Below are 24,766 nucleotides of genomic sequence, written 5' to 3'. Positions count from 1 at the left end.
GCCTTGCAATCTTTACTTAGCAGTCCGCCTTCCGCGTGTAACGACGTGCCGGCTAAAATCTCTTTAAAGTCCGCCGGGTGGGAACCGATCGCCGGATTTGCTTCGGTCTTACCTGTACTTAGAAACTCCCTTAAACTGCGCGAAAACACGAGAAGTCATCCGATGAATCATTCGATCGATTTCCGATTTCACAATTTCAAACGCGGACATTTATCGGTCGCGAATTTAGTTCTCTCCTTCGACATATTTAATCATACGCGCGTTTATTCGAACTTCCCATCTACGATTCTCGATTAATTGCAAAGCGATCTTTATATAGAACGCGATAATTGTCTGCGAGACCTATTATAATGTTGCAATTGATAAATCAGGACAGAGGACATTACGCGTGTAATGACCGCATGCAACGCGGGAAGCCGCGGGAGGCACGCCGGGAAAATTATCCGGTACGTCCCACAAATGGCTTTCCAGCTCGTGTATGTAGGAATCCATCCATTCGCGACCCAAATTGCTGCGTGAAAGAACCGGAAGAAAACTGTGTCTCGAGTTCTTCGCCGAGATGCGATTTTTTGCAGAAGTGAATGGCGAAATTACCGCGAGCGTCGGTGCAGCCGTTCCCCGTCACTCGTCGCCGTCGCAAGCCGCAACTGCAGCCCGCGGTGGTTCGATCTTTCCGCGGCTTGACGGCGAGGAGAAAGCCAGAAGGAGAGAGAGAACCGGAGTGGAGCGTGTCGGCGGCATTACCGGCCCTTGGCGTAGGTGCAAAGCGGATTATAAAGGAGTTAAAAGTATTAAAATCACGATGTATTTTAGCTGGTGACGTTGTGTTCCCGCCGGCGGTTCTCATTCCACGCGAATGAGACAGGCAGGCGGTGGAGGGGACGAAAGACGAGGAAGTCGAGTGCGACGCGAAGTAGACAGAAGGACGCCGCGGGAGGTGCCGGGGGGGACAAAAAGGTGGCCGAAGAAGCGGTGCGCGGAGGGGGGGACAGCGAAGCCGAGAGGGTACGGAGTGTATAAGTGCTCCGCCTGCAGAGACGGGAGATGAAAGGCGCAGCGTGCTCGAGGACACAGATACATTTGCCGGCGAGAATGCTGAAAAATAATGAAAAAAAAGTGACGACGAGGTTGGGCACGGTGGGATTGGGCGAAGGCTCACCGATCAGGGGAAATGTCCACGGAATTTTTTCCGCGCGACGGTGGGGATGCGGAGCGGGAGCGGAGCCGCGTTTTCCCGGTGCGCCGACCTGGAAAATCACCGCCACTCGAGCGCCATCGGACACTAATTATGAGATTTCGAGTGTATCGAGTAACGAGGGATACTTTCGTGGAAAGGCGCAATCGATGCTCCGCGAAGTTGAAACACCGTCGCTCACGGAAAACAGGGACTATTTTCGCCAAGTCGTGTTGAAATAAATGCAATTTTTTTTTTACGAACAGAGCTGTACATCGTGTAACAATACAAATATAACTTTTTCTGCGATTCCGCTATCGATTTCTAGCTTTGGTTTCGAAGAAATGAATTTTAACAAACCAATCTGTGTGAATTAAAGAAAACAAAACTCGCCATTAAATTAGAAGAGTATTTGTAATATTTCGTTAATTTAAAAGCATGAGTATAATTAGTTTGCAAAATCGATTATACATCTCTTTCTGGAATTTGGACGACCTTCGATAATGCTAACGGGGGGATCGCTGAATTATTGCCCGCTATCGCCGCTAATGCAGAGTGCAAACTTTTCAATTTTCTCGGTCACCGGTATCGAAACACGTAAAGATCGCAGATCCAATACCATTAGGGCCCGTGTGCAGCAACATATCCGCGCGCGCGGCGAACGCACGGGACTAAAGTGCGACGGGCGAATTATGGGGATGTGCTCGTAGGACGGCGGATGTGCCATGGGGATCACCATAAGGCGGGATATTTCGTGAGGCTGTCTACGTGGCTGACGCCGCCGGTGCGACTGTATAGGACGCTCGTTTCGCCCGCTGGGAATTTCGGCAGATCACTCGTTATATATCCGGGGGGGTTACACCGGGCGAACGACTGGAAAATAATTTGCAGTTCCCCGCGCTCTCTCTCGCTCTCTCTCTCGTGGGGAAAATGACCACAGACGCGGGGATATACGCTCGCGTGCTGCTCTTTTCGATTTCCCGATGATTCCCGTAATTCCCCGCGTTTGTTATTCTTTTATTTTTGCCGTCCGGAGATCTGCGCGTCTCACGCGAAAGTAAGGAGCTGTTACAATAATAATGCGTATTGTTTTTCTACATATCCGGAACTACATTTGATCGCTAACGAAACGCAACAAACTACGCAATTGTATATGTTAAAAGTCAATCGTACAAGGCCGTGTGTTTAACTTGATGTTTTATTTCCCATCGTATTTCTAATCGTATGCATGTAGAAGGAGGTGTCCTCAAAGATTTGACTATCATTGTGGTTGGGAATAATTAAAGCCAGACGCTCAAAGGGTCTTGTAACACACGCCTGATATCTTGTCGTCGCGATACCGAAGCGCGAGTTGTATGTAATCAGCAGTATTAGCTCCTGTCGTGATACGGTAATTTCCTGAATTGTCAAACCCGTTGACAGTTTGATACTGCTACACGCGCGCAACGCGTAGATAGCCGAACGCACAATACCGCGTAATGGAAAAAGCATCGGCGTCAAAATTGCGACTTACATAATCGCGATAGTAATAACATTATCAGCCCAATCTAATTACAGTTTTAACTCAATCCTCCAAATGTTAAAAAAAAAAAAAAAAATACAATTAAACATAGAAGAAGCTTCGTGGTATAAATAATCGCGAGGAGAACAGGATAATATTGCTTAAATTATACGTTTTAGGCGTGTGATAACATGTGGTGACAAGTGATAACGCATGAAATGTGCAATTATACGTGTATGTGAGTGTGTTGCTCATATGAAAGGCAGGAAGCTCATGCGAGGCGATCGGCATCGAGATATCGCAGCATCCGTTTAATATCGAAAGAGCGAGGGTGGCTGGGAGTCGCTATAGCAGGCAGATTTTAATCCTTGTCGTACCAAAAGAGGGAAAGGAACGATGCTGAAGTGACTTGAAGTCTCTTCAGGCGAGATGCTTAATTCCACTCCGTTCTTCTGTAACCACCCTTCGGCGACTTCCCCTCCTGCCCCCCCCCCTGTTTTGCATCCTTGGAGGGATAATCCTGTGTTCTTTAATTCTTATTCGTCGAACGTACCGAAAATTGTATCAAAACGTTGCGCGTTGCTTCGCAATGAAGCATTGCGGCAAAACGCGTTGGTGAACGTAGTATCAAGACCGATCATGTGATGCAAGTGTTTGTTTTTTTTTTTATTCAATCTTTATGTATACGCTGTAAGGAAAGAAGTCTTTCGACGTTAAATACAAAGTATCTTTTGCTGAAAGTAATTGCTTTGCTTATATCGTAAGCCACAATTATTAGATTTTACGTACACATTTATTTCCATTCTCGTAAAAATGTGGATTCAATCATACTTGCGCGGATTGGAAATGAGAATTCGTAAAACGGGCGCGAAGTAATTTCGAGCCGAGGCAGAAAGGATACGAGATGGTGCGTGATTCGAAGAACAAGGACTCGGAGGCATATCCCGGAGGAATCAGACGGGATTTTGTCGTCTCGAAATCGTAAATCATTTCAACCGCGACGTCTGTATCGCCGTCTAGCGATCTGGCGATAGGCATCATTAGGTTGTAGGCTTCCGCCCTCGGCTAATTACGCGAATATCACCGTGGACCGCGAAACGAAAACGGATCATTAACGCAAACATCAATATTTTAATCCGCGATTGTTTTCAATTACATGGAAGATCTCTCTTATTAAAAGCGGTCGTAACTGTGCAGTCCAATTACCGTCACAATAAAATTAATTACATGCTGACTTAACCGCGAGACTGGAGCCGAATGCGTTTAAATTCCATTATACGATAATCAAGTCGGAATATATTGATTAATGCGCATCGAACGTATCTTCACTCGCCGAACATGTGTACGCACAACCATATAATAATTCGTATATAAAGCTGTCAATACGCTTGCTCAATTTCCTGATCAATTTCCTGATATGCGGAAGCGTATTTTTGAAAATATCCACAATTGTACGCAGTTAGGAACAGTAATTGGAAACATAATAAATTTTTAAACAAATAATTTAAAAATGTAAAAAAAAATGTACAAACAAGCAGTAGATAATTAGATTTTCAATTCCAATTTTTTCGACTACATTAGAATAAACGCGACGTATCAAAATAAATAAATATTTAGGTTATCAATTAATTATGCCTAGTACGCATGCTTCAATAAATCGAAAACGACATCTCTTTCGTTTTAAAGCGCAGCTTCCGCAGTTTGTATCTACGAGCCATTAAAGATATATTTTTCTATGTTATCGTTTCTTCGAACAGCACTTATCCAGCGTGCATCGACGAGAAAAGCAAGTCGATTCCACGGTGACAGGAATCGACTGATATCGAATGATATCGAATCCCGCGGATGCGGGAGAAACGCAGAAACATTCGGTGACTAAACGTTTATAGGCACTTAGGGCAACTTTTCCTCGCGCAACGCTATATGAATAAGTGATAAAGCCGCAGTAGAGGATGAGGGCGCGGTCCGCAGTATAAATTCCAGGAGGTTGTCCTGCCCCCAGACTCTCTCCCCAGGGTACACCACACCCTCAAAGCAGCGGCATAAGGGTTATGCTTGATAGATACGGCTCGGCTAAGTGCTTATCGTATTTCGTTTAGACGCCGCCACACTCGGAGTTACAACGATCGTCCTTGTGAACGCACCCTTAAGAGTAACGCGCGCTTAAAGCTCGCACGAGTTCCGACTCGGCTTCCTCCATCTAAAATTTCGAGCAAGTGGAAATAAAAATTCGCGCCACGGCGCAATTCCCTCAAATGCAAAATGTTAAAACGACCTAGAACGGAAAAGGTTCTGCCTGCTTACAAGAGCGGATAAAGTCGGCGTTAACGTCGCGCTTGTTCTGCAACTAGCGACGTGTTTTCACAATTTCTTAATAAACATTGTTCGACGGAAAACGAAAAATCGCTACATTCTGATAAAATCCTAATTCTAGATTAATAAATTTCATGTACTGTGCTATTATTAAAACATGCAAAGTTTTATGTAGTAAAAAGATTTGCTTCGAGGCGCGTCGATTCTTTTGTCGAACAGTGCATATTAAAGCTATGTCAATATTATATTTATCTAAATTTTGTAGAAAGTCATATTTATAATAAATTTGTCATAATAATTTTATTTTCACCGAGTCTGTCGGTAAATCGCGCGGTAATCCGCTCGACGGTGGGAATAAGCAACGACACGGCGATCGAAGATAAAAGCAGTATTGAGATAGGCGCCGTGGAAGTCGAGGGCCGTCTTGGGAACTCGTTAAATACGAGCTCGCGTTGCCTACAACTTTATTTCGGATTTGGCGGCGCGACAGACAAAGGAAGAAAAATAAAACGAGACCAGTCCGGGCAGATCAGGAATCGAGAAGGAGTAAGATCCTCATCCGAGATCGAAGGCACGTTATGGCATATACCCCTCCGACGGTCGTACAGCGGCCTTAAGGGATAAGGCTTCCTCACCTTCGTTCCGAAAGAGTCGCGCCTTTACGCGCGCGTTAGCTCCGCGTCCTGCTTACGGCCCACTGGGGGCCCCATTAAAATGCCTCGAATTGTTTACCGCCCGGTCCCGCAAGCACCCCCGCACCACGCGTATATCCGCTGTAAACTATCAAACCCCTCCCCCCCCTCTTCCCCACCGTATGATATTCGCGTGAGAATACTTGTGAAATTAGAAACCTTTTGCGGCGCACACGTCGAACACGATAAATGCAACTTTTGCGTTTAATGCGATTTCCGCGCCGTTAATAAAGACTGTGTGAATTATTCCATCGGCGTGAGCGACATCGTGAAAAAATTGGCGGAAATTTTGCGCGATCAGCATCGATCGCTTCCATTAACGATGGCCGAAGTCGCATTCGCGCGATATGCGAATTCTCTTTGCGTTCTACTTAAATCCGCGGGCGAATTCTATCAATTCTCGCTCGCGCGGATCGCGTAATGGTCCAAAGAGCTTATCGGTTATTAATGAAGTGAATAACGTCGCGTATCGCCAGGAGAGCGGAGGGAGAGAGCGTTTAATGGGTCGTTAGTCCTGAGCAAAATGAACGAAATTTCTGCGGCTCCGCTCTTCAGCGTTTTGCGATTCTACAATCGAGCTTTATTAATCACGATCAGATTTGTGAGAGAAAAATAATTGAATTTTTTTTCGTAAAATTTTCTTAGAAACGAGACGACTTATGTCGCACAGAGACAGTAAATTCAGATCCTTCGTGCAAATCCTGAACAGTTAAGTTCCAGAATTTTATCTTTATCCGCATTCATATATTTCCGCGCTCTGATTTTCCGGTCTGCGTCCGCTCTGAAAATCAGAACCGAAGCCGTCATCGCGCGCCTCCTTTCCCGCCTCGTCTTTTCCACTCGGGCTGATCGCGTGCACACGCATGGTGGCTCGCTTTTGCTCAGGTTAACGCAAATGCGACGGGAACAAACAAACGGGGAATACAAATCTAGAGTGAAATGAACAATGCCCGGGAGAGTTACTGCCTCCTAATTGAAACCAACCCCCGCGTACCGCCCCCCCCCTCCCGCCCGCTGCGTTTCCTCTTTCCGACTTCCTCACTCTCTCCGTCCTTTCCATCCTCTTTCCGTATCCACCCTACCTCCCTCATCCTCTCTCTGTCCCTCTAACCCTTCCTCCGTTTTCATCCCCCGCACTGCCTAATCGTCCCGCACAGATGCGTGCCGCGTTTTCTCTCTATCCGCGTATAAAGCGTATAGTTTACGACAAAAGTTCGGCCTCGGAGTTTAACAAAACTCCCATTGGCCCATTGTAATGCACAGGCCAATGCGTTTACGTGCGCTGAATGAGCGGACATCGATTGCGTCGTTCGAGATCATTCTCCTCGTATCTGCATCGTTGTCGAAAGAACGCTCTAACGCGATTACATTGTGCTAATGAGCAACTCATTGCCCGCTGGAGAGAACAACATGGTTGCGCGATTCGTATTATATTACCCCCAACGATCTTACAGCGCGCCATTAACGTAACGATGATGGCAAAATCGGAAATTCTAATTGAGTGATAATTAATTCAGTAATAGTTTAATATATAATGGGTTTATTTTAATAGCATTATAATATTAATATCTTCTTATATACAATTGCCATTTACGTAATATAATTTGTCATAATATTAATATTATTATTCATAATAACAATTATTAAAGCAATGGATATAATTAATAACTTAATTTTATTGCCGAGCAATTATTGCCCAATTTACTCAGCGGTTAACTTACTTACTTCTCTTATCAAGTTATTCAAGACACTCTTTTACCAACATATCTAAAGCTAGGAAATACATATCCTGCTGCGAGAAACATAAATCTACGTGCCCGAATATCGAAGTCATTAGCCCAAATTTGTCTGTGCGAATATTAATGCAGTAGTCGAACCTTCTGAATCGGATATTTACCTAGATACGGCGTTCTTCAGTTACACATTTGCTCGCGCGCAAAACTAACGTGCGAAAATTAACGTTAACCGGAGCTTATTCTATGCACTTACGGTAGTCGGCTGCCATAGATTTCGTATATTTCCTGCGAGGGCTGCGAGCCTCGTAACGAAATTTCCCTCTATGGAAGCAGTTTTCATTCGCATACCGAAAATAAACTCGACTTCGTCTAGTTCTAAGACGTACGAGAGGCTGCGCGCGTGTTGTATTTCACAGGTGTGTTTTAATCCCTCGCATTCGCGAAGCGGTTCAGACTTACCGTCGCATGCAGTAATTTTGGGCACTTCTTGTATAATGTGGATTTACATCCTACGACTTGATTTGAATATGTGTTAACGGTAAAAAGAATATTTTGGATTAATGTGTGTGGATGACAGTCCGTTAATAATTAATTGATCATTCTTAGAGTAACGTCGAATACACATAATGATTCGACTTAACAAACGTCACTTCGTCAGGCGTGCGATAAAAACCGATGAAAATACAAGCCGCGGGAAGATATGCGCTTTTATTGAAATCGATAGTCGATGTGAAACAATCGGTGCTCGCTCGAAATTTGTTATGCGAGACGTCAACGAGCGCAATTCAACCGGCACGGAGTGACGTAAATCGTTTTCGCGAACGCTATCGCCGATGACGCGCGCATGAGTGCGTGTGCGAGAATGAGTTGCTAATTCAGCGCTCGTAGCTACAAAATATCAGGTAAATTTGGGAAAAAGTCAAAACTGCGATTGCATAACTGATAAGACATATCAATCTTTGCGATTTGTGCTTTGATTTTAGCTTTAAGTTATATTTAATAATTGCAGTAATTTGATCGCTTAATCGACAAATTTAGAGTTAAATATTGAGAAAGTCAACATCAAAATGATTAAAAATAATTGAATATATGTGCAATATTTTTATATCACAAAGATAGACGTATGTAGATGATCAGTCAAGCAAGAATAATCGAATCAAAAATTTTTCCCAAATAAATTAATTAAAACAAACTATTTTAATATGTATGTGCATCGCATATACACATTTTTATTCCTTGTTTGAGTTTTCCTTTCTCATCCTCTCATTCTTTATGGGAGAAAACCGAAGATCATCGAGACTAATATAGAGGGTATCGCTTTCCACTGCGGAAAATCGCGCGAGCGTCACGCCTGAGAAAACATCTTCGTCGTAACGTCTTCATAAACACAGAGCAAAGGACGCGGCGAACGAAGGAACGAACGAACGAACGAACGAACGAACGAACGAATGAACGAATGAATGAACGAGCGAACGAACGGGAACAACCCCGTCATCACAGGAAGAGACGAGTCGAGATTACCAGCGCGCTTCGTTATCCCTCCTTTCGTCCTCCTCCTCCTCCTCCTCCGCATTCAAACGTGAAGTTATCAGGGCTAATTTTCCGCCTTTGTCGCGCCCCTCGGTGGCCACCAGCGGGTTCATTATTCGCGACCACTGTTTTTAATAACCTAATGGCTCTTACGTGGTACATTATATCGCCACTCTTCCCCTCCTCTTACTTCTCATCCCGTTGCTTTTTCGTTAGCCCGCTCCTTTATTCGCGATCCTCGACGAAACGACGAAAAATGCTCTGCTGCCGTTCTCGCTCGCTTATGGCGATACTCTCGCGCGGCGGCGGCGGCGGCTCTCTCGGACTCGCCTTCCACCGGTGGGAATTACGGTGAGCGAAAGTAACCCTCCTGGAAATCTCTCCCCCGGTTTCCCCTTCACGTTCGCGCGAGGATCGCTGGAGGACGGAACGGTCGCTTAAGTCTTTATTCCTTGCGCTTTCGCTGAATGGCGATCCTCCGCGGACTTTTTGTCTCAGCGGACGGCGAGAGGGAGCTTGCGAATATCGGAGAAATATATTAGGCATGGATAAAAATAAAGATGGTCGGGCTATTGTCAACCGCGATGATTGGTCTCGCTTCCCGAGTGATTGTGCGGAGATACACAAATGCATCTCGACGCGTCGAGACACCGTAGATGATTCTTCGACACAATTTATCTCTGATAAATATTGAACTCAACCGATAATTATCGCGATGCATTTTAAACGCTGCGAAATTTCCGATTGCAAGGAAAATTCGTTGCGCCGCGAAGAAGTCGAACGAGACGCAGAGCTCCCGCCGGCGAGTAATACGGCTGATTACGATTCAGAATGCGAGGGCGGTGATATTTCACCTCTTTTTCGAGGCTTTACGATCGGACGTTTTTAATTTCCCGCCGCGCACTCCAGGCAGAGGCCCAGGCCGAATGCAAATTGTGACAGGAAAGTTATGCGCGGCCGTGAAATTAATGTCTTCCCGAGATCGGGACTTAATAGCCCGTTATATACTCCGCGTGCCACATACATATACGCGCGCGAATTTATGAAGTGACGAATTCTCGCGCGCGCTTGCTTAATTGAATTCGACTTGCCCCATTTCTTCGACTCGTGTAAATCGCTACTTGTCGGAGGATCGATCGCCGATATTTCTCGCTCAAGTTCCAAATGCACGCTATTTTCTCACGTTTTATCCACTGAATCGCATACTTAATAGTGAAACAACGGCTTAGCGAATAGTATAAGTTGTTCTATGTATCGTAGATGATGTGTTTGTCACTGAAGATAATCTCAAGACATTACATTAGTTCATAATTTTACTTTCTTTTACAGCATGAAACGAATAGCCAGATTGTCATCTTTCGCACTATTTCGTCTTCGAATGAGCTTTCTAATTTACGTCGTACTCGTTTCTTCATTCAGCTCAGCGGAAATTAATAATCACAACGGAAGCAAAACGACATACGTAAAAGAAAAATCCGATTCAATTAAGAGCACCAAGAAATCGGCCATCTCTCGACATCAAGATGGAAATAATAAAGTAAAAATATAAAACTTAAGTAATTGAAGTTAATTCAGTTCAAATTAATTCAGTGTTTCGTTAAGAATCCGAAGTCGCTCTTCATTTATGTAACGACATATCCTTCGCAGAGCGAGTGTATTATCGTGCATGTACTGATAACGGAAACGATATCAATGTCGGCCGAGAGAGCGGTGCGCGACGACAGACTTCTGTTCTCAAGCGCGTTTTAATATCTCAAGCGTTAATTTCTTTTTTCAACGACAGACACACAGAGCGATGCGACACGCCGCAGCGGCAGCAGTATCTCTCTGTCTCTCTTTCCCGCCGACTCTCGTGCCTCTCATTCTTACGAGCCGGATGACAAAATGACAAAGGGTTGGTCGCCCCGGGCCAGCGATATTACCGTTTCCGTTTCGGAACTATGCGAACTGTCGTCTACCGCTCCTCTCCTCGGCCGCGTATTGCGGCCGAAAACGCTTCGTGATTGATTATGCCCGCCGTACTTTTGGTGCCCGACTCCCGCAAAAGCCGATTGATGGAGAACCTACGAAAAGGAACGTCACGTTCGAACGCGATCGAAATGCCGTTAATGCATCCCGTAGGAACTCGGAACGATTAAAGCGAGATCGAGAGAAAATTCGCAAAATACGTAATGAAATATTATAAAAAATCATTTCTCTCGCGTAAAGTGTTGTAGCGTTTCTTTCTTAAAAGTTATTGCATCGTATCACACCGCTTGTACATATTCGTGCAACAGCAATAACAAAATTTACGCATTCCAATAAAATTAAACGTCTTTCAACCGACTAACAAGTTCATCACCGCAGACGCAATCTAATAAAAAAAAAAAAAAAAAAAAATTCTAGATTCCGTACAGAGCTACGTTGAAAGGGAGACCGTGAGAGCGAGAGAAAAGACGCGCGGCAAGTTCTTATTTAGTTAAATGCCGCGTGTAATTGGGTATAAGATTGTTTTTTTGTTCGGCAAACCGGCCGCGACGTCAGTGTCCCGCCGCGAAAACACGGGCGCCCCTCGGCGCGTCGTGACGCTCAAGTTTTCCACCCTTTTCCGTCGCGCGCTGCCTGCCGGTGGTGGCTGCCAGCCACCTGATGGCACAAGGGCCCACCGGGAATGAGATGCAGATTGCCAGAGGCCACTTCAGCCGCGCTAGGGGGAGTGAATTTTTAATAACACCGCGTCCCGTGCCCGCGGCACCCGGATGTAGAATCCCATTGTCTTGGTCGCGCGCGCGCGCGCCGTCGGAAAAAGGACGATGCGAAATAGTACGTACGAGATGCGTTACGGAACGCCCGGGCCGGTATTATTATAACGCGCTAACGTGCCGGCGGGGATGGCAGAAAGAGATTGTCAGCGACAGGACATTCCGCTGTCTTCGCGGCAGGAATGCCGCTGCGCCTCTGAAACCCCTTTGCAGCCTGAGACTATACATTCGAGGCGCCCGCACAAGTGTTAATTTTCTCACTTTTTAAAATTCCGTGAATATACTAATATTTAAAAGCGTGCAAGAGAATCGACGATAGAGGTGTATCGAACTGTACGATTGATATTCGAATACAGGTCGGTCGAAATTATTCCGCGAGCGAATCCGCGGTGATCAGTGGAGAGAAAAATAGCGTCGCTCTAAATAGATTTCTGGATGACGTTCTGAAAGCACAGAACGATTTGAAGTGGATGGATCACGCCGCGCGCCGTTTCAATCATAGAGCTCGGCTAGATAAGTAAGAGCTTGAAATTGCTTTAAGAAGAATTTCTTTAAGAAGTTGGAAAAAAATGGAATGCGAATAAAGTATAATAAATTATAAATTCCATAAACTACTATTGAGCTTCTAATTAAAATTTTAATTGCTAAGCTTAAGAGGTGTTTACTTCGAGAAAAATATTCGCAACAATCGATTAATATTTTCATTCGACAGCGATTTAGAACTGAGCCGATTTCTCTTCAGCGATTTAATAGGAATATTTCCGATACAGTTTGCTCACGCATACAAACCAGCACTCCACGGTGTCCGTCAACATGGAGGATGTTCTAGGACGGGCTGATATCGGTTATGAAAGTAGGTTACGCGGCAAAAGAGGCTTCGATCGGAATTATGAAACGATGTGGACGCTGCAGAAGAAGAAATACGCAGGGGAGAATATTCGCAGTGTTCCTCAGAGAATCTATCTTGATAACGACGTGACGTTTAAAAGAGACGCTGATAGCGCTGATTTTGCTCTTTATCAATCTCCTGACATGTGAGCAATGAAACAATATTAACGTATTACGAAATTAAATTTATTGTTATTAAATTTGCGATACATTAAGAAAATTAGTGTTTTTTATAAATTTCTACAATACAAATTAATAAAATAACATTTTGAGTATTAATAATAAATATATATATATATTAAAACAATGTTTCTTAAATTAATAAAATTTATAATTTGAAGTTTCTGAATTAGAAACTTAAACCAATCGATGAAATTTTTTATAACCCGAGAAAAATGGTATAATTGATCAGATGTAAATATATACAATTAGTTATGAAAAGATCTGAATTTTATATGATCATATAAAATTATTTTGTTAGATCTTTTCATAACTAATTATATATATTTATATCTGACCATATTACACCATTTTTTCTCTCTGAACTTATCTAACAAATTTCTTAAAAATAATACATGGTTTTCGTGAAAGAGAGAGAGAAAAATTTATTCCACTCTTGAGCGTAGGTTAGATAGACCCGTCTACGAAAGAGGAACGATGGCCGATCAGCCACTGAAAGATTGGACCCGAAAGAAGGATCTCCATTTCTCGGGTCACTGGCCGAATTCTAATGAGAATCTCGAAGTGACTAACGGCGAGGGTGCATGGCTTCGTGATTACAAACCTGCTCGTGAAATTCTCGTTAATTCTGGTATTATTGAAACGACTCAGCCATTAAAATCATTAGCCTAATTTCAAACACAGTAAATAAAGAATAATCTCGTACACTTGATTAAAGATGAAGAGAAGTCGCACGTCGACGCTGATACGCGGGATCAATTGTTGTTTGATCCAATGCACGCAAATGATCTCACCGCTTTGCGAGAATCCCCGGCTGCAGTTGCAAGAATGTCAGGAAAATCCCAGGATACACCATTATCGCTGGAATCTTTAAGGAAGACCATTCTAGAATTAAGAAATAGTTTAATATTCGACGATAAGAGAGAAAATGTGCTCTCGAAAGGTGATAGTCGTCATTACTTTTGATATTATTATTACTTTTATTACATCGTTACGATCGATTTCTTTAGGAGAATCCAAGTGGTGGAGCGATCCGAGATTGGCAGCCGAAATATTCGATTTTGAGAAACGTGATCTTGATAACTATCCGGATGAAGAAATAATGTGGAGGATAAGGAGAGATAAAAATTTAGACGATAAAGATGAAACCGCAAGAAGCATTTATCAAAGAGCAGAAAATTCGAAAGAATCGCACGATCGCAGTAAACGTAGAAGGCGGAGTTTCGTCGCAGATTTAAGTTACTTGAATAATCAGACTAATATTCCTGAAAATAAAAGTCGGACATCTCAGATGATAAAAGACACCCTTGGGAACATAATCAGGATACAGAAATCCGATGATCTCGTTTTAAAATTAAATTCCACTTATCTCGATGGCGATAAAAGAAATTCGACGAATGCTTCAAATAAAATAGACATTTCCGAGTCGCAGTATTTTTTAAAAGGAAACTTTTCCTCAAATAATTATTTCATTAACTTAACGATTATTCCATTAATGGATGATGAAACAAATATTTCTGGATTGAAATATCCTTTAAACACAAAGTCTTACTTGAGTGATCATTTCACCGACAACGGATCACTGCTTCTCGCGCGAAGTGATCTTCAAACTCATTCATTAGAATATACAACCATAAATAAAGTTTCAAGCACGAGCTCGAAGGAAATCAATCAAAGTCCTACAATTGAAACAGTATCAAAAAGCACTCACTATACAGCAAAGATTTACACTAATTTGTCCAGTTCTGGAAAGAATCTTCTAGCATCGAACGTGTCCGCAGATTCGACAATTAACGGTACAATTGGCGACTGTGAGAAATCCGTGATAAACCGAAGCGACGATGAAAAATTAGGAATCGCGGCACGGAAAATATCGCGACACGACGCGGATGATGGACAATCGAAGGGTGCGGGAGAGAAGTTTCCCCGGGGAAATACGTCGCGCGGTTTCGGCACGGTGGCAAATGAATCGCGGAGCTGCGTCGTCGAAACAACCGCGAGCAAACGAAGAGGAGGAGGAGTGGGAGAGATCGAGGCGAACGAGACGCAAAAGGAGAACGGCGAGCCGATACCCAGCGTGATCAAGGTCTTTGAGCGTCGGAAGCATCCGTATCAAAAGCAGAAGGCAGAGACAGTGGCGAGATTGTCCTGGCGAATGGAGGGAGACGGAGTGTCCGCGGCGAAAATGAAGACGAACGACGTTGACGAATCAAGAAATGCAAATGCGGGAGGAGACTCTTCGAGTCCGAAGTCGATTGATCCTGTCACGGATGCGACAGCGGGACCGCAAGCTGCAAGTATAAACACTGAGCTCGGTGAATCCGTAATATCGAAAGATCAACGCGAGGAGCTCGCCTCGACGATTGCGGACAACAATTTGCGAAAGCAGCAACAGATGGTTCCGCCTCTTAGCGCCGGGAATAGGAAAGCAAATAAATCGAATGGAAATTCGGATACCGATGGAATCGATATTCCTGCTCTCGAGTCAAACGGAAATGAGACTATGAATGTAAAGGGAGGCACTCGAACTACAATGGGAGCTCACGAGTATCCCGAGTCCGGTAATAATTTACGGAGGAAATTATTATGGATTTCTGTCGACGCCGAAACTGAAGATGCATCGATAGAGAACGCGAAATCAGGTCGTAATACCACGAGTGAGGATCGCATTGAAAACGTCATACAAGAGAATGATCGACAGCGAGGTAACATTATTGCTAATTCTCCGAAGTTCAGTAAAATATTAATCAGAGTCAAACGTGAAAATGGCGCTAAGGAAAGTTCTGCATTGCAAAATGCTTCAAATATTGAGACTGCCGACACAAGTCTTCACGCTCGCTATAAAAGAGCTGCGCATTCCTTCAAAAATCCTGAACTCGATAATGAAGTGGACTCCGAAAATGTAGCAGCCGAGAAAGAAGCGGCGATAAATCAAGACGAGAAACACGAAAATAATGAAGAATATCGAAATCAGAATGTCGAAGAGCTTAAGGGGGATTATAATGACGGAGAAGAAGATGCAGTAGAAGGTACAACGTTAATTTGATGGTTTTGCAATTTATAGGAAAAGTTATGCAAATGTAAAAATGATGTAATGCGTTCACAGATAATGATAAGGAAATGGAAAATGAAAAAGGAGAGCGATCTTCAGCCAGGCAGCCGATCGATCCTGTGAAAGCTAAAGTCGACATGTTGATTAGAGAAAAGCTTGAGAAGAACAATAAGTGCGGCAATTACAAGAGAAAGAAACGTATGCTGGACATGATCGAATATTACGATTATGAGGACGACGAAGGGCGAGAGCGTGATGCGCCGATAAACGAGCGCGAGATCGATAAACTTTCGATCGACGATAAAACGAAGGCAAAGCGCGGTAAGAACGTAAGCATGACAAATAAAGTAAAATATAACAATAAAGTAAAACTACTTTTTATTAATATTTTGATAATTTGCTCGCACAGAGGACAAAATACCGTGTGGCTTAGGAAAGAAGAAGAACGAGAATGCCGAAGAGTTGATGAAACAAGAACGCCAGAAGATGCGAGCAAAGAACAAGGAGCCAAAAGAAGAAATCATCGTCGATCTTGGCGCACGTAGAAATAAGACTGTGAAAAACAGTCGGAACAAGCTGTCCGATTTGTCGGGATCAAATTTCGAAGATGTATTCAATGAAGAAGGACGACCACTTATTAAGATGGAAAACTCCGAGAACATCCATCAAAGCGAAGATCTTGCAAATAATGTTTTTCATGAAGAATCAGCAGACGCGAGATCGAAATGGTAAATCGGATTACTTTGCGAACTAGTAACATGTCTTGTTATAAGTTGTTGCCGATATAATAATAGATACTTTAAGATATATTTTGTTCTACGAATAAATTTTAAAATACTAATGCAAAGTAAAAGATGTATTCTTACTTGAAAATGCATGTAATGCGATGTTATTGATGTAAATGACCAAAAAAATAGACGTCCGATAGGTTGGGCCGATCGTTTGACAGCAGAATGGCAACGTCAAGGAATTCAGAATCGGCATTAGATAACCAGAAGAAAAAAGTTGGTTTGGATGAACATTTAGGCCACATATCCAGTGAACGTACAGATGCAAATCCTGACGTTATCGAAAATATTGTCCTAGATATTCAGCCTATAAAAATTCTAGACCGAAACAAAGAGCTAGAAGTCTCTAGGGACTTTTATGAAGATTCTGAAAACGAACGGTATAATCACTCGTATTTTTATCTAGTAAAATTTTAATTTTTATTATGACCTAAATTGTGCTGTAATTAATTTTATCAAGATTATACATTAAGACTGTGTATTTGCGATCATTGAAATTATTTAGGTTTGATAATATTTCACAGACCAGAAGATGATTATTATGATCAAGATAATGATCGCAAGGACTCGAATAATGTCAAGCCTTTGTACGAGGAGTTGAAAAACGTGTACGATTGGCCTGATGGCGAATTAAAGAGCGGGCCGCGTCTCAGAGGCGATCAAAGACTGCGTTATGAATCGGATGATAAGCTCGATACAAACCCGTCTCAATTACAGCCATTGAACGATGGATTCTTCGGCTCGTATCAAAACAACGACGCATCAAGGAGATTCCACTCGTCCGATGCATCTTGGATGAGTAAGTATTGATTGCAATCATCAAGTACCTCTTATTTATTCTCACTTTAATCGAATCTATCTCATCTTTCAATTTTTTATTATACTATTACTTTTCTTAGCTGTAGATTTACGTTTTTCTCTTTTTAATATTCTTCTGCAATTCTTTTCATGTTTGTTATAGTTTTATCAGTATTTTTTTAAACATAATAACTCGTAATAGTTTTATGAAATTTTTTATCGTCGACTATAGGTTCGAGTAACACTCCAACGAACAATTATGTTGCACTTAAAGTCACAGATGACATGTTTAAAGGCGGTTTTGAGCAAAGCCGTTTGGAGGAAAATTCGAATGTACTTTCCGACAGCGAGTCCGAAATATCTAAAGTACAGTTATCGATAATTGTAAAACAAATAATGCCTTTGCAATTTCAATAATATGCTGTAATATCCGTATAGATTGCAGAAGATAAAAATAGCCCGTTTTCTAAAGAAAGTATGATAGAACGGCCAGTGATCGATACAGATTCTGGTTCTCCATACGAAAATCGCAAGTACATCGAGTCCGTGACACGTAAAGTGTTGAAGCAAAATCTGAATACGGAGAAACAAGCGGCAATTAGTTCGCAGGATCTACACGAGTCCTTCGTAGAATCTTTGGATTGGCACGATGACTTCGACGATGACGTGAAGATCAGATTTGGCAGAGGACTGAAGGCTATAGACGAAACGGTGATTTCTGACTCGATTAAAACTCGAAAGCGAGATAATAAATTAGATGTAGCAAGTACGACTAATGTAAGCTCGAAACTTCGTAATTCCCCGCCAATATTTTACGACAATTCGTCGATTTCGCAAGATTGGCACAATAATACGATTACGGATTTGATCGATATTTTTAACGTTCATCATGGCGCATCTGATCAGAGCATGAAAAAAGCTCAACAGCCGATTTTGATGAATGTGGATAGCGATGAGGATCTCGAAGTAGCTGAACAAAAATATGTAAATCATGAAACACCGAGGATTAAAAGGACAGCTCCTTCGTATCGTGCTTTTTACGACGACATGAATCACAATCAACGCGACTTCGAGGAAGCGGACGAAAATCTAGGTGATAGTTTTCAGCTTCCGAATAATCTCGAGGATCGATATGATGGAGTATACGACGGACACGCGACTCCGTACGGGAACAACGATATACAGGACCTTGATCCATATTTTAAAACGACGCGAAGCACCAATTCGAGGAAAAAGAAAAAGCCTGGGAAGAAGCATTCCTCGGATAAACATGGAAAAAAAAGTAATTTGCATTCATCTTCGAGTAGAAACAGAAGACATCATACGCATCGATCTGATATGTCGAAGAACGCCGATCGAGGCGGCTGGAAGCCGAAGAAAAAAGACAAGTCTGAAGCGTCCTCTTTGGCTGGACACACTAGAGTTCAGAAGAGCAAAACAGCCGAGCAAGGGTTCCTTCGTGCGGGAATAAACGAGGCACTGGGCGAAAAAGTGCTTTACGAGAACGCGGAGGATCAGAGCGTGAGTAAAAGGACGATCGGCGATCGCGCTGTAGATCGTGCGACAAGATTAAAAAGAGAAAAGAATTAAGGATGATTTTTCAGACAGTGAAGTCGGAGGAGGACGACGCGCGGAGAAAGGAAATTACGCTGCTCCTCGCAGCCGACAGCATCGACGACGAGTCGCAGATGGACGTGGCTCTTCACGGCGAGCTGGCTGGAAAAATTGTCGAGCAAATATTCCAGCAGGCAAGTAAAGGATCGCGCGATATCAAAACTGTCCTTTCCACTAAAAATAAAAAATGACGCACTCTCAATTTATTTTTTATTTTTTTGCACAAAAATTATTGATGATAATTGGCGTCCAGGTTCAGAAAAATGATCAATTGAAGAGTGTCCTTGCTCCTGGACTTCAACGCAATTATAAAACAGAAGACGTGATAGCGGTGGATAAAATTTATCGGCAAGGATTTAACGAGACTGGAGTAATTGCGATATTATTTAATTTGAAATACTTCAACATATCATCTGTAAAAGAATTTTGACAATTATGGATTATTGCATTTCTGAAATTTATATAATTTAGATGAATCATACGGAAACCATGATGAAGAGAATTATGGAGCTTCTTGGTAAGCTGATTGTGAACGAAGTGCAAAGAAAAACTTGCGTTTTCCTGTCGCCGGATACGCGAGAGTTTTTAGGATGGATGCTGGAAGTGGATCAGGAGGAAGAGTCATTTGAAGAAGTGCGTTTCACAATCTTCAAGTGTGTTTTATAATTATATGCAAGCCATACGTTTATCGATAAATATCAATCCTTAATCCAGGCACTACAGTTGCCATTGGTCCATGAAGAGATTATTCCAGAGCAAGACTCGAGACGCAAATTCCTGTTTGATGCTACTTCCGTTCGAGAGGGAGAGGAAGATATTAGCAACCTACAGAAAAAAGTGAAAGTGCTGGAGACTCTTGTAAAGGAATATAATGCTTTGACAACGAAAGAGAAGACGGAGGTCCGAACTGTCCACGATTATCTGGTAAGTTTTTGTTTATAGGTCTACGATTTAATGTTGATTTAAAAACGACGACAAGATTTTAAAGTAAGAAATATTTCGTATAGATATATCATAAAATAATTGAAAATTGTATAAAAACACTTTAATTATTATTTAGATTCGGCAGTTAAATCAGCTTTTGCAATATATCGAAACGCGAGAAGCTGCAGGGAAATTTGCACGGATGCCTATTGCAGCAGCTAGAACCGGCAGTATCCTGCAATATCAAAGCGCAATGCCTAACGCTACAAATGCAAGCTTTCCGATGACAAAAGATGCATTCTCTTCGCCAATCAGTACGCATAATTTTTTCCGATTCAACAACACATCATTTAAAGTCGCGGATAGACAGTTTCACGATAGTAAATATCCTTTGTAATTACACTTATCATCTTTACAACGTCTTTTTAAAATAATATAAGCAATTATTTTGACATAAAAAACGAATATTAAAAATTCGGTAGAAAGTGTAGTAAACAAGTGTGGACGATGTTTCTTCAACTACCGCTATTGGGAAATTGGTTATCGGAACTGATTATCGGTTTTCAGTCTAAATACCACGACACGATAAACTATTTTCGTGTAGAGTCGATAAAAAACCATGGCGGCTTCGGCGAAACTTTTAAACTCCGTTTAATTACATCCACGAAATATCTCATCTAAAAATTGCACGACGAAGTTGTTCGACAATTACTTTGCATATTAGCTTGTGATATTGGCATCAATTTCTATTGTTTTGCTTATCGTATTTCTTCTTAATATTCTTAGAAGATTGTATTCATTAGCATAATAAATTTATATTCTATTATGCTTGCAAATATCTAGGTCACGCTGAGCCTCGTCACAGAGAAATACGCAGCCTCGACAAAGTTTCAACAAAGCAACATCGCAAAACAAAACGTGAAAAAATCCGCAATAACAGGAAGAACGCAAATCGTAGAAAGCCAATTCAAAGGCACAAGAAGCGTCGCAAGCATCAAGATCGCGCGCGATTATCGCCGGGATTCGGGAAATCGCGGCGAAAACGCGCAAATCTAAAAGAAAATAATTCGGTTTATTTGGGCTACGAGAAGCCAACAATTTACGATTCGTTCGACCTCCTCAATGCGAAATTGCCGGAGAAGAAAAAGAAGAGGAAACGGGAATTAGTCGATAAGAAAAACGCGGCGACAGAGAATGACAGGATGCTCGATTTGTTACCAATAAAGGGGAAGAATCGCTTGGAGGACGAAGTGATACTGCTCAACAAGCGGGAGGCCTGGAAGAGAGAGAACGAGAAACAGCTGGAGGAGGTCGCCTTTGGCAAAGACATGAGGAATATCACGAGGAGAGAGAAGGAGCGACTCGAGAAATTGGCGGAAGGAGATAAACGGAAGGCGATCGATGAGGCGAGTTCCAGGACGAAGCGAGAGGGCAACATTCGCGGGATATCAACTGTCAGAGGCGTAGATCGTCCCGATAAGACCTATACAGCATCTGAAATTGGTAATGGCGAGTCAGAGAAGAATTTGAAATCAAAGGACGATAATGGTAATAACGGCGCAAGAGGGGATAAGCTGGAATTGGTTGAGCGAAGGATCAATGTTTTCGCGGATAATAGAAGCAATGCTGCAACTGATACAGCGGTCGCGGAAGTCGGAACAAGAGAAAAGTTAGCGACAAGCGCGGGAGCCAATAACCAGGTTAAGGGAAAACTTTGCGGTATAAATCGTGAGACAAAAATTGACAAGGCGAGCGGAAGTACGAGCCGCGTAAACTTGACGAACGACACGAAGCCCCGGGTCTCGAAGGAGCGGCGGAAAGTTTCGCAGGCGGAAAAAGAAGCGGATGATAACGCTGTAAAATTAAACCGGACGACAAACTATCGAAGCGAGGAAACGGATCCAGAAATCGAGCTGAAAAATCTCAGGCGGGAACGAGGAGAGAAAATTTATGGCGTCGCAGACCGGAGAATGACCGACTCGCTTTACGACGATGATAATCTTGCTAGAAATAAATTTCGGAAGAAATATGTGGCTAAGTTGGACGAACCGGGTGACCTAGATGCGAGACCTGAGAATAATTTGGAGCTTTTAAGATTAAGAAGTAATAAATGGTCGAATGGTGTTGTCGAATGGAAGCTACTGCCGGTAATGAAAAGATCGCCGTATTATGATGATCGTGCTTTATCAAGAATTCGCTTAATGGAAACAGAAAGACCCGCATTCAGCTATGTTAAAGATGTAGAACTAGAACCCAACGTTTATTTAAGCAGTCCGAAACCTTGGAGATTCAAACATCGAAAGAAAAGAAATAAAGTGAGGCTAATCAATGGCAATGATACTTTCTCACGCGGAATCTATCCAAAGGCGAAACAAGCGTTCGAAATAGCGAGATTCGAGAATCCACGAATAAATTCCAAAATTTTTCCCGAAGCTCGAAAGCTAGCGCGATTGAGAAACGGCGGGAAGTCGAAGAGCGTTGCAGAATTTGTAGTGCCTTTCATGCTAAAAGCTTCTGATCGCGAAATATCCCGATCTCGCAATGATCCAGAGCTTGGCGATCCAATGATCTACGACGGACTTGGTCTGCGATTGCCAGTTTGGCCATATTACGATAATTCGCCGATTCTCCACTTTGTCCCGGATATTCGCGGGAGAGACGACGATGCGCATCGATATCCTGCGGGAGTGTATCTCGAGTACGGCCCCTTTAAAGAGCATGCACGTAATTTGAACCGGCGAGTCGCAAGGCAAAATAGATTTCGCCTGAGAACCTTCGAAGAAGAAGCCGTCGATTTTCCGGGGGATAATTTAGGAAACGAGAGCTCGGAATCCAGATTCGCGCACGGAAAGTTTCGCGTGAAAACAGACGAGCCGGCTCTTGCAAACCACGAAGATTACTTTGTGTCTAATGAAACAAAAGATACACAGAAGTTGAAGAAAAGTAATGAGACGAAAATAAAATTGAAAAGGTAGACGAATCTCTTGAAACGAAAGATCTAGTGGCTTGGCTAGTCATTATTTATAATTAAGGATGTGATATGGCGCAGTTGAGTTAAGAAACGTGCAGCGAAGTAACGTAACAAATCCAATTATTTCGTAAATTTATTACACGAGGAAAGAATGTTTCGCGATTTGAACTCGCGGTACATTTTTAGATCGAGTCGCGACGCGATAATTGTTAAGCGTCTAAATAATTTCATTGGACGAATCAGATAAATCGTCGATGCGCGTTATCGTAATTGACACATTCGCCCTATCTATGCGCCAGACAAGCCTGTGAAACCTCGTAAATCGTCCTAGCTCGCCGGGATGAACTCGGTGTCGTCGCGTGTTTGCACACACGTACCACCGTCCGCGCTAATCCATCTGTACGAAGGCCAGCGCTGCAGTTAATGGCGCTGCCTTCCAATAATTAAATTAACAGATCGTGTCGAAAGTTAAGAGACTTCGACGTGTGAACGTTGCATCTTAATCCAGAATTAAATTATAGTTTAAATAGGACGTAAATCCACAGCTTTCTAAAATAAAACGATTAAACAGAGACTTAGTACTTATTTTGCTTTCTGCCTGACAGCATTATTTTGCATCTGTAATTTCATTATAGAATCTAATCTATCTGTTTTTGCAAAAAATTTATAGACATAGCAAGAAAAAAAAGATATAATGTTGTGTATAATTCCTGATGGAATGAATATTAATAAATTATTCGCGATTTAATTTGAGCCAAAAAAATTATAAAGAAAGAAGCAAGATATTGCCGCAAAGATTTTCATAAAACGCACCGTTTCATGTGCATCCGCGTGATAAAAATCAAATCTTTCAAACGGGCGGTCGCTACGCTGACTCAATCTCACCGACTTACTCTCCCGTGTAACCGGAAAAAGAGTATATGCAACGTGTTTTCCCTTCCGTCCCGACCCGAGCTCAAAATATTTCGAAAGTTTTCTCGTAAAGTAAGGCCACGCGGCGAAATTCCCTCCGGCCAATTAAAGTCTCGAAATCGGACGTGCTCGCTTATGCAGGCGAAACAAGCAAGGCGGGGATGAGAGAGAAAGGGAGGGAGTAACGGACGGAAAAGGAGAAAGCGAGAGGAAGGATGGGACACAGCCGCGGTCGGTGGATGTTATTACTTATTCGACTCCGGGATTTTAAGGGCGGGTTGGATTTATTTAGATATTCCGGCAGGAGCATCTGCTCGAGGTTCGATGTCTTCTCGCCCGCGTCTACGCCTCGTCCGTTTCGCTCTTCCTCGGCGTGCATTAATATACACACCGGAGGCCACGGAAGGGGTGGCGGTATTTTTACATAACATTAGGTTGTTCGTGCGACCGAGACCTTCGTGCCGCGGTCTGGGTCACTAATGGGGTTAAAACGCGAAAGCGAGACGCCGCGGCGAAGCCAAATCCAAAATGTGCGTGCACAATTCGTCCTCGCGGAGATCACGCGGATCAGTGCGGTAACACGATATAAATCACAATTGTCGGAACGAAGTAATTTCTTTAAGTATTTTACATTCATTTGCAAAACGCGCGTGCAAAACTTGCGAATTAGTGACAATGATTTAGCGATCTCTGTCGCCGTTGTTCTCTTAAGTGAGATATAAATCTGAACCGTGCGCGCGACACCGCACAATATTCCGGGATATTCGAGCTACGATAAGGACATATTGTTTGACACGTTCGATCGATTTATCGCCATTCTCGTTACTCGCTACTTTCGATGGCGCGGCCGGTCATCGACCCCCTTCCCCTTTCCCTCCCCCCCCCCCTATTCGGTGGCGCGTTCCGATCAGCGGCATTGGAGTCGAATGCAAATCGGGACCTTTAATTGGAA

The 24,766-nt window shown here is 42.8% G+C and overlaps 1 protein-coding gene across 2 annotated transcripts; it reads left to right on the top strand.

Annotated features, from left to right (window-relative positions):
• Positions 1-7,802: 7,802 nt before the first annotated feature.
• Positions 7,803-23,470, top strand: LOC105677101 (uncharacterized). 2 transcript variants are annotated; one of them, XM_067349820.1, is made up of 19 exons: positions 7,803-8,318; positions 10,276-10,483; positions 12,044-12,204; positions 12,458-12,721; positions 13,202-13,386; positions 13,474-13,698; positions 13,766-15,784; positions 15,862-16,128; positions 16,217-16,535; positions 16,736-16,975; positions 17,120-17,394; positions 17,626-17,759; positions 17,832-18,914; positions 18,998-19,141; positions 19,261-19,377; positions 19,479-19,640; positions 19,722-19,931; positions 20,068-20,245; positions 20,775-23,470. In XM_067349820.1, the coding sequence occupies exons 2-19, from the start codon at positions 10,277-10,279 to the stop codon at positions 22,904-22,906; spliced, it is 8,322 nt and encodes a 2,773-aa protein (XP_067205921.1). In that variant the 5' UTR covers positions 7,803-8,318; position 10,276; the 3' UTR covers positions 22,907-23,470. The 2 variants fall into 2 exon arrangements, with proteins under 2 accessions (XP_067205921.1, XP_012230903.2); XM_012375480.2 differs by lacking the exon at positions 7,803-8,318 and having other exon boundaries at positions 8,707-10,483.
• Positions 23,471-24,766: the final 1,296 nt, after the last annotated feature.

Source organism: Linepithema humile, chromosome 1, assembly GCF_040581485.1.
Source record: "Linepithema humile isolate Giens D197 chromosome 1, Lhum_UNIL_v1.0, whole genome shotgun sequence".
Taxonomy (NCBI): Eukaryota; Metazoa; Arthropoda; class Insecta; order Hymenoptera; family Formicidae; genus Linepithema; species Linepithema humile.
This window is presented reverse-complemented; position numbering and strand designations above follow the sequence as displayed.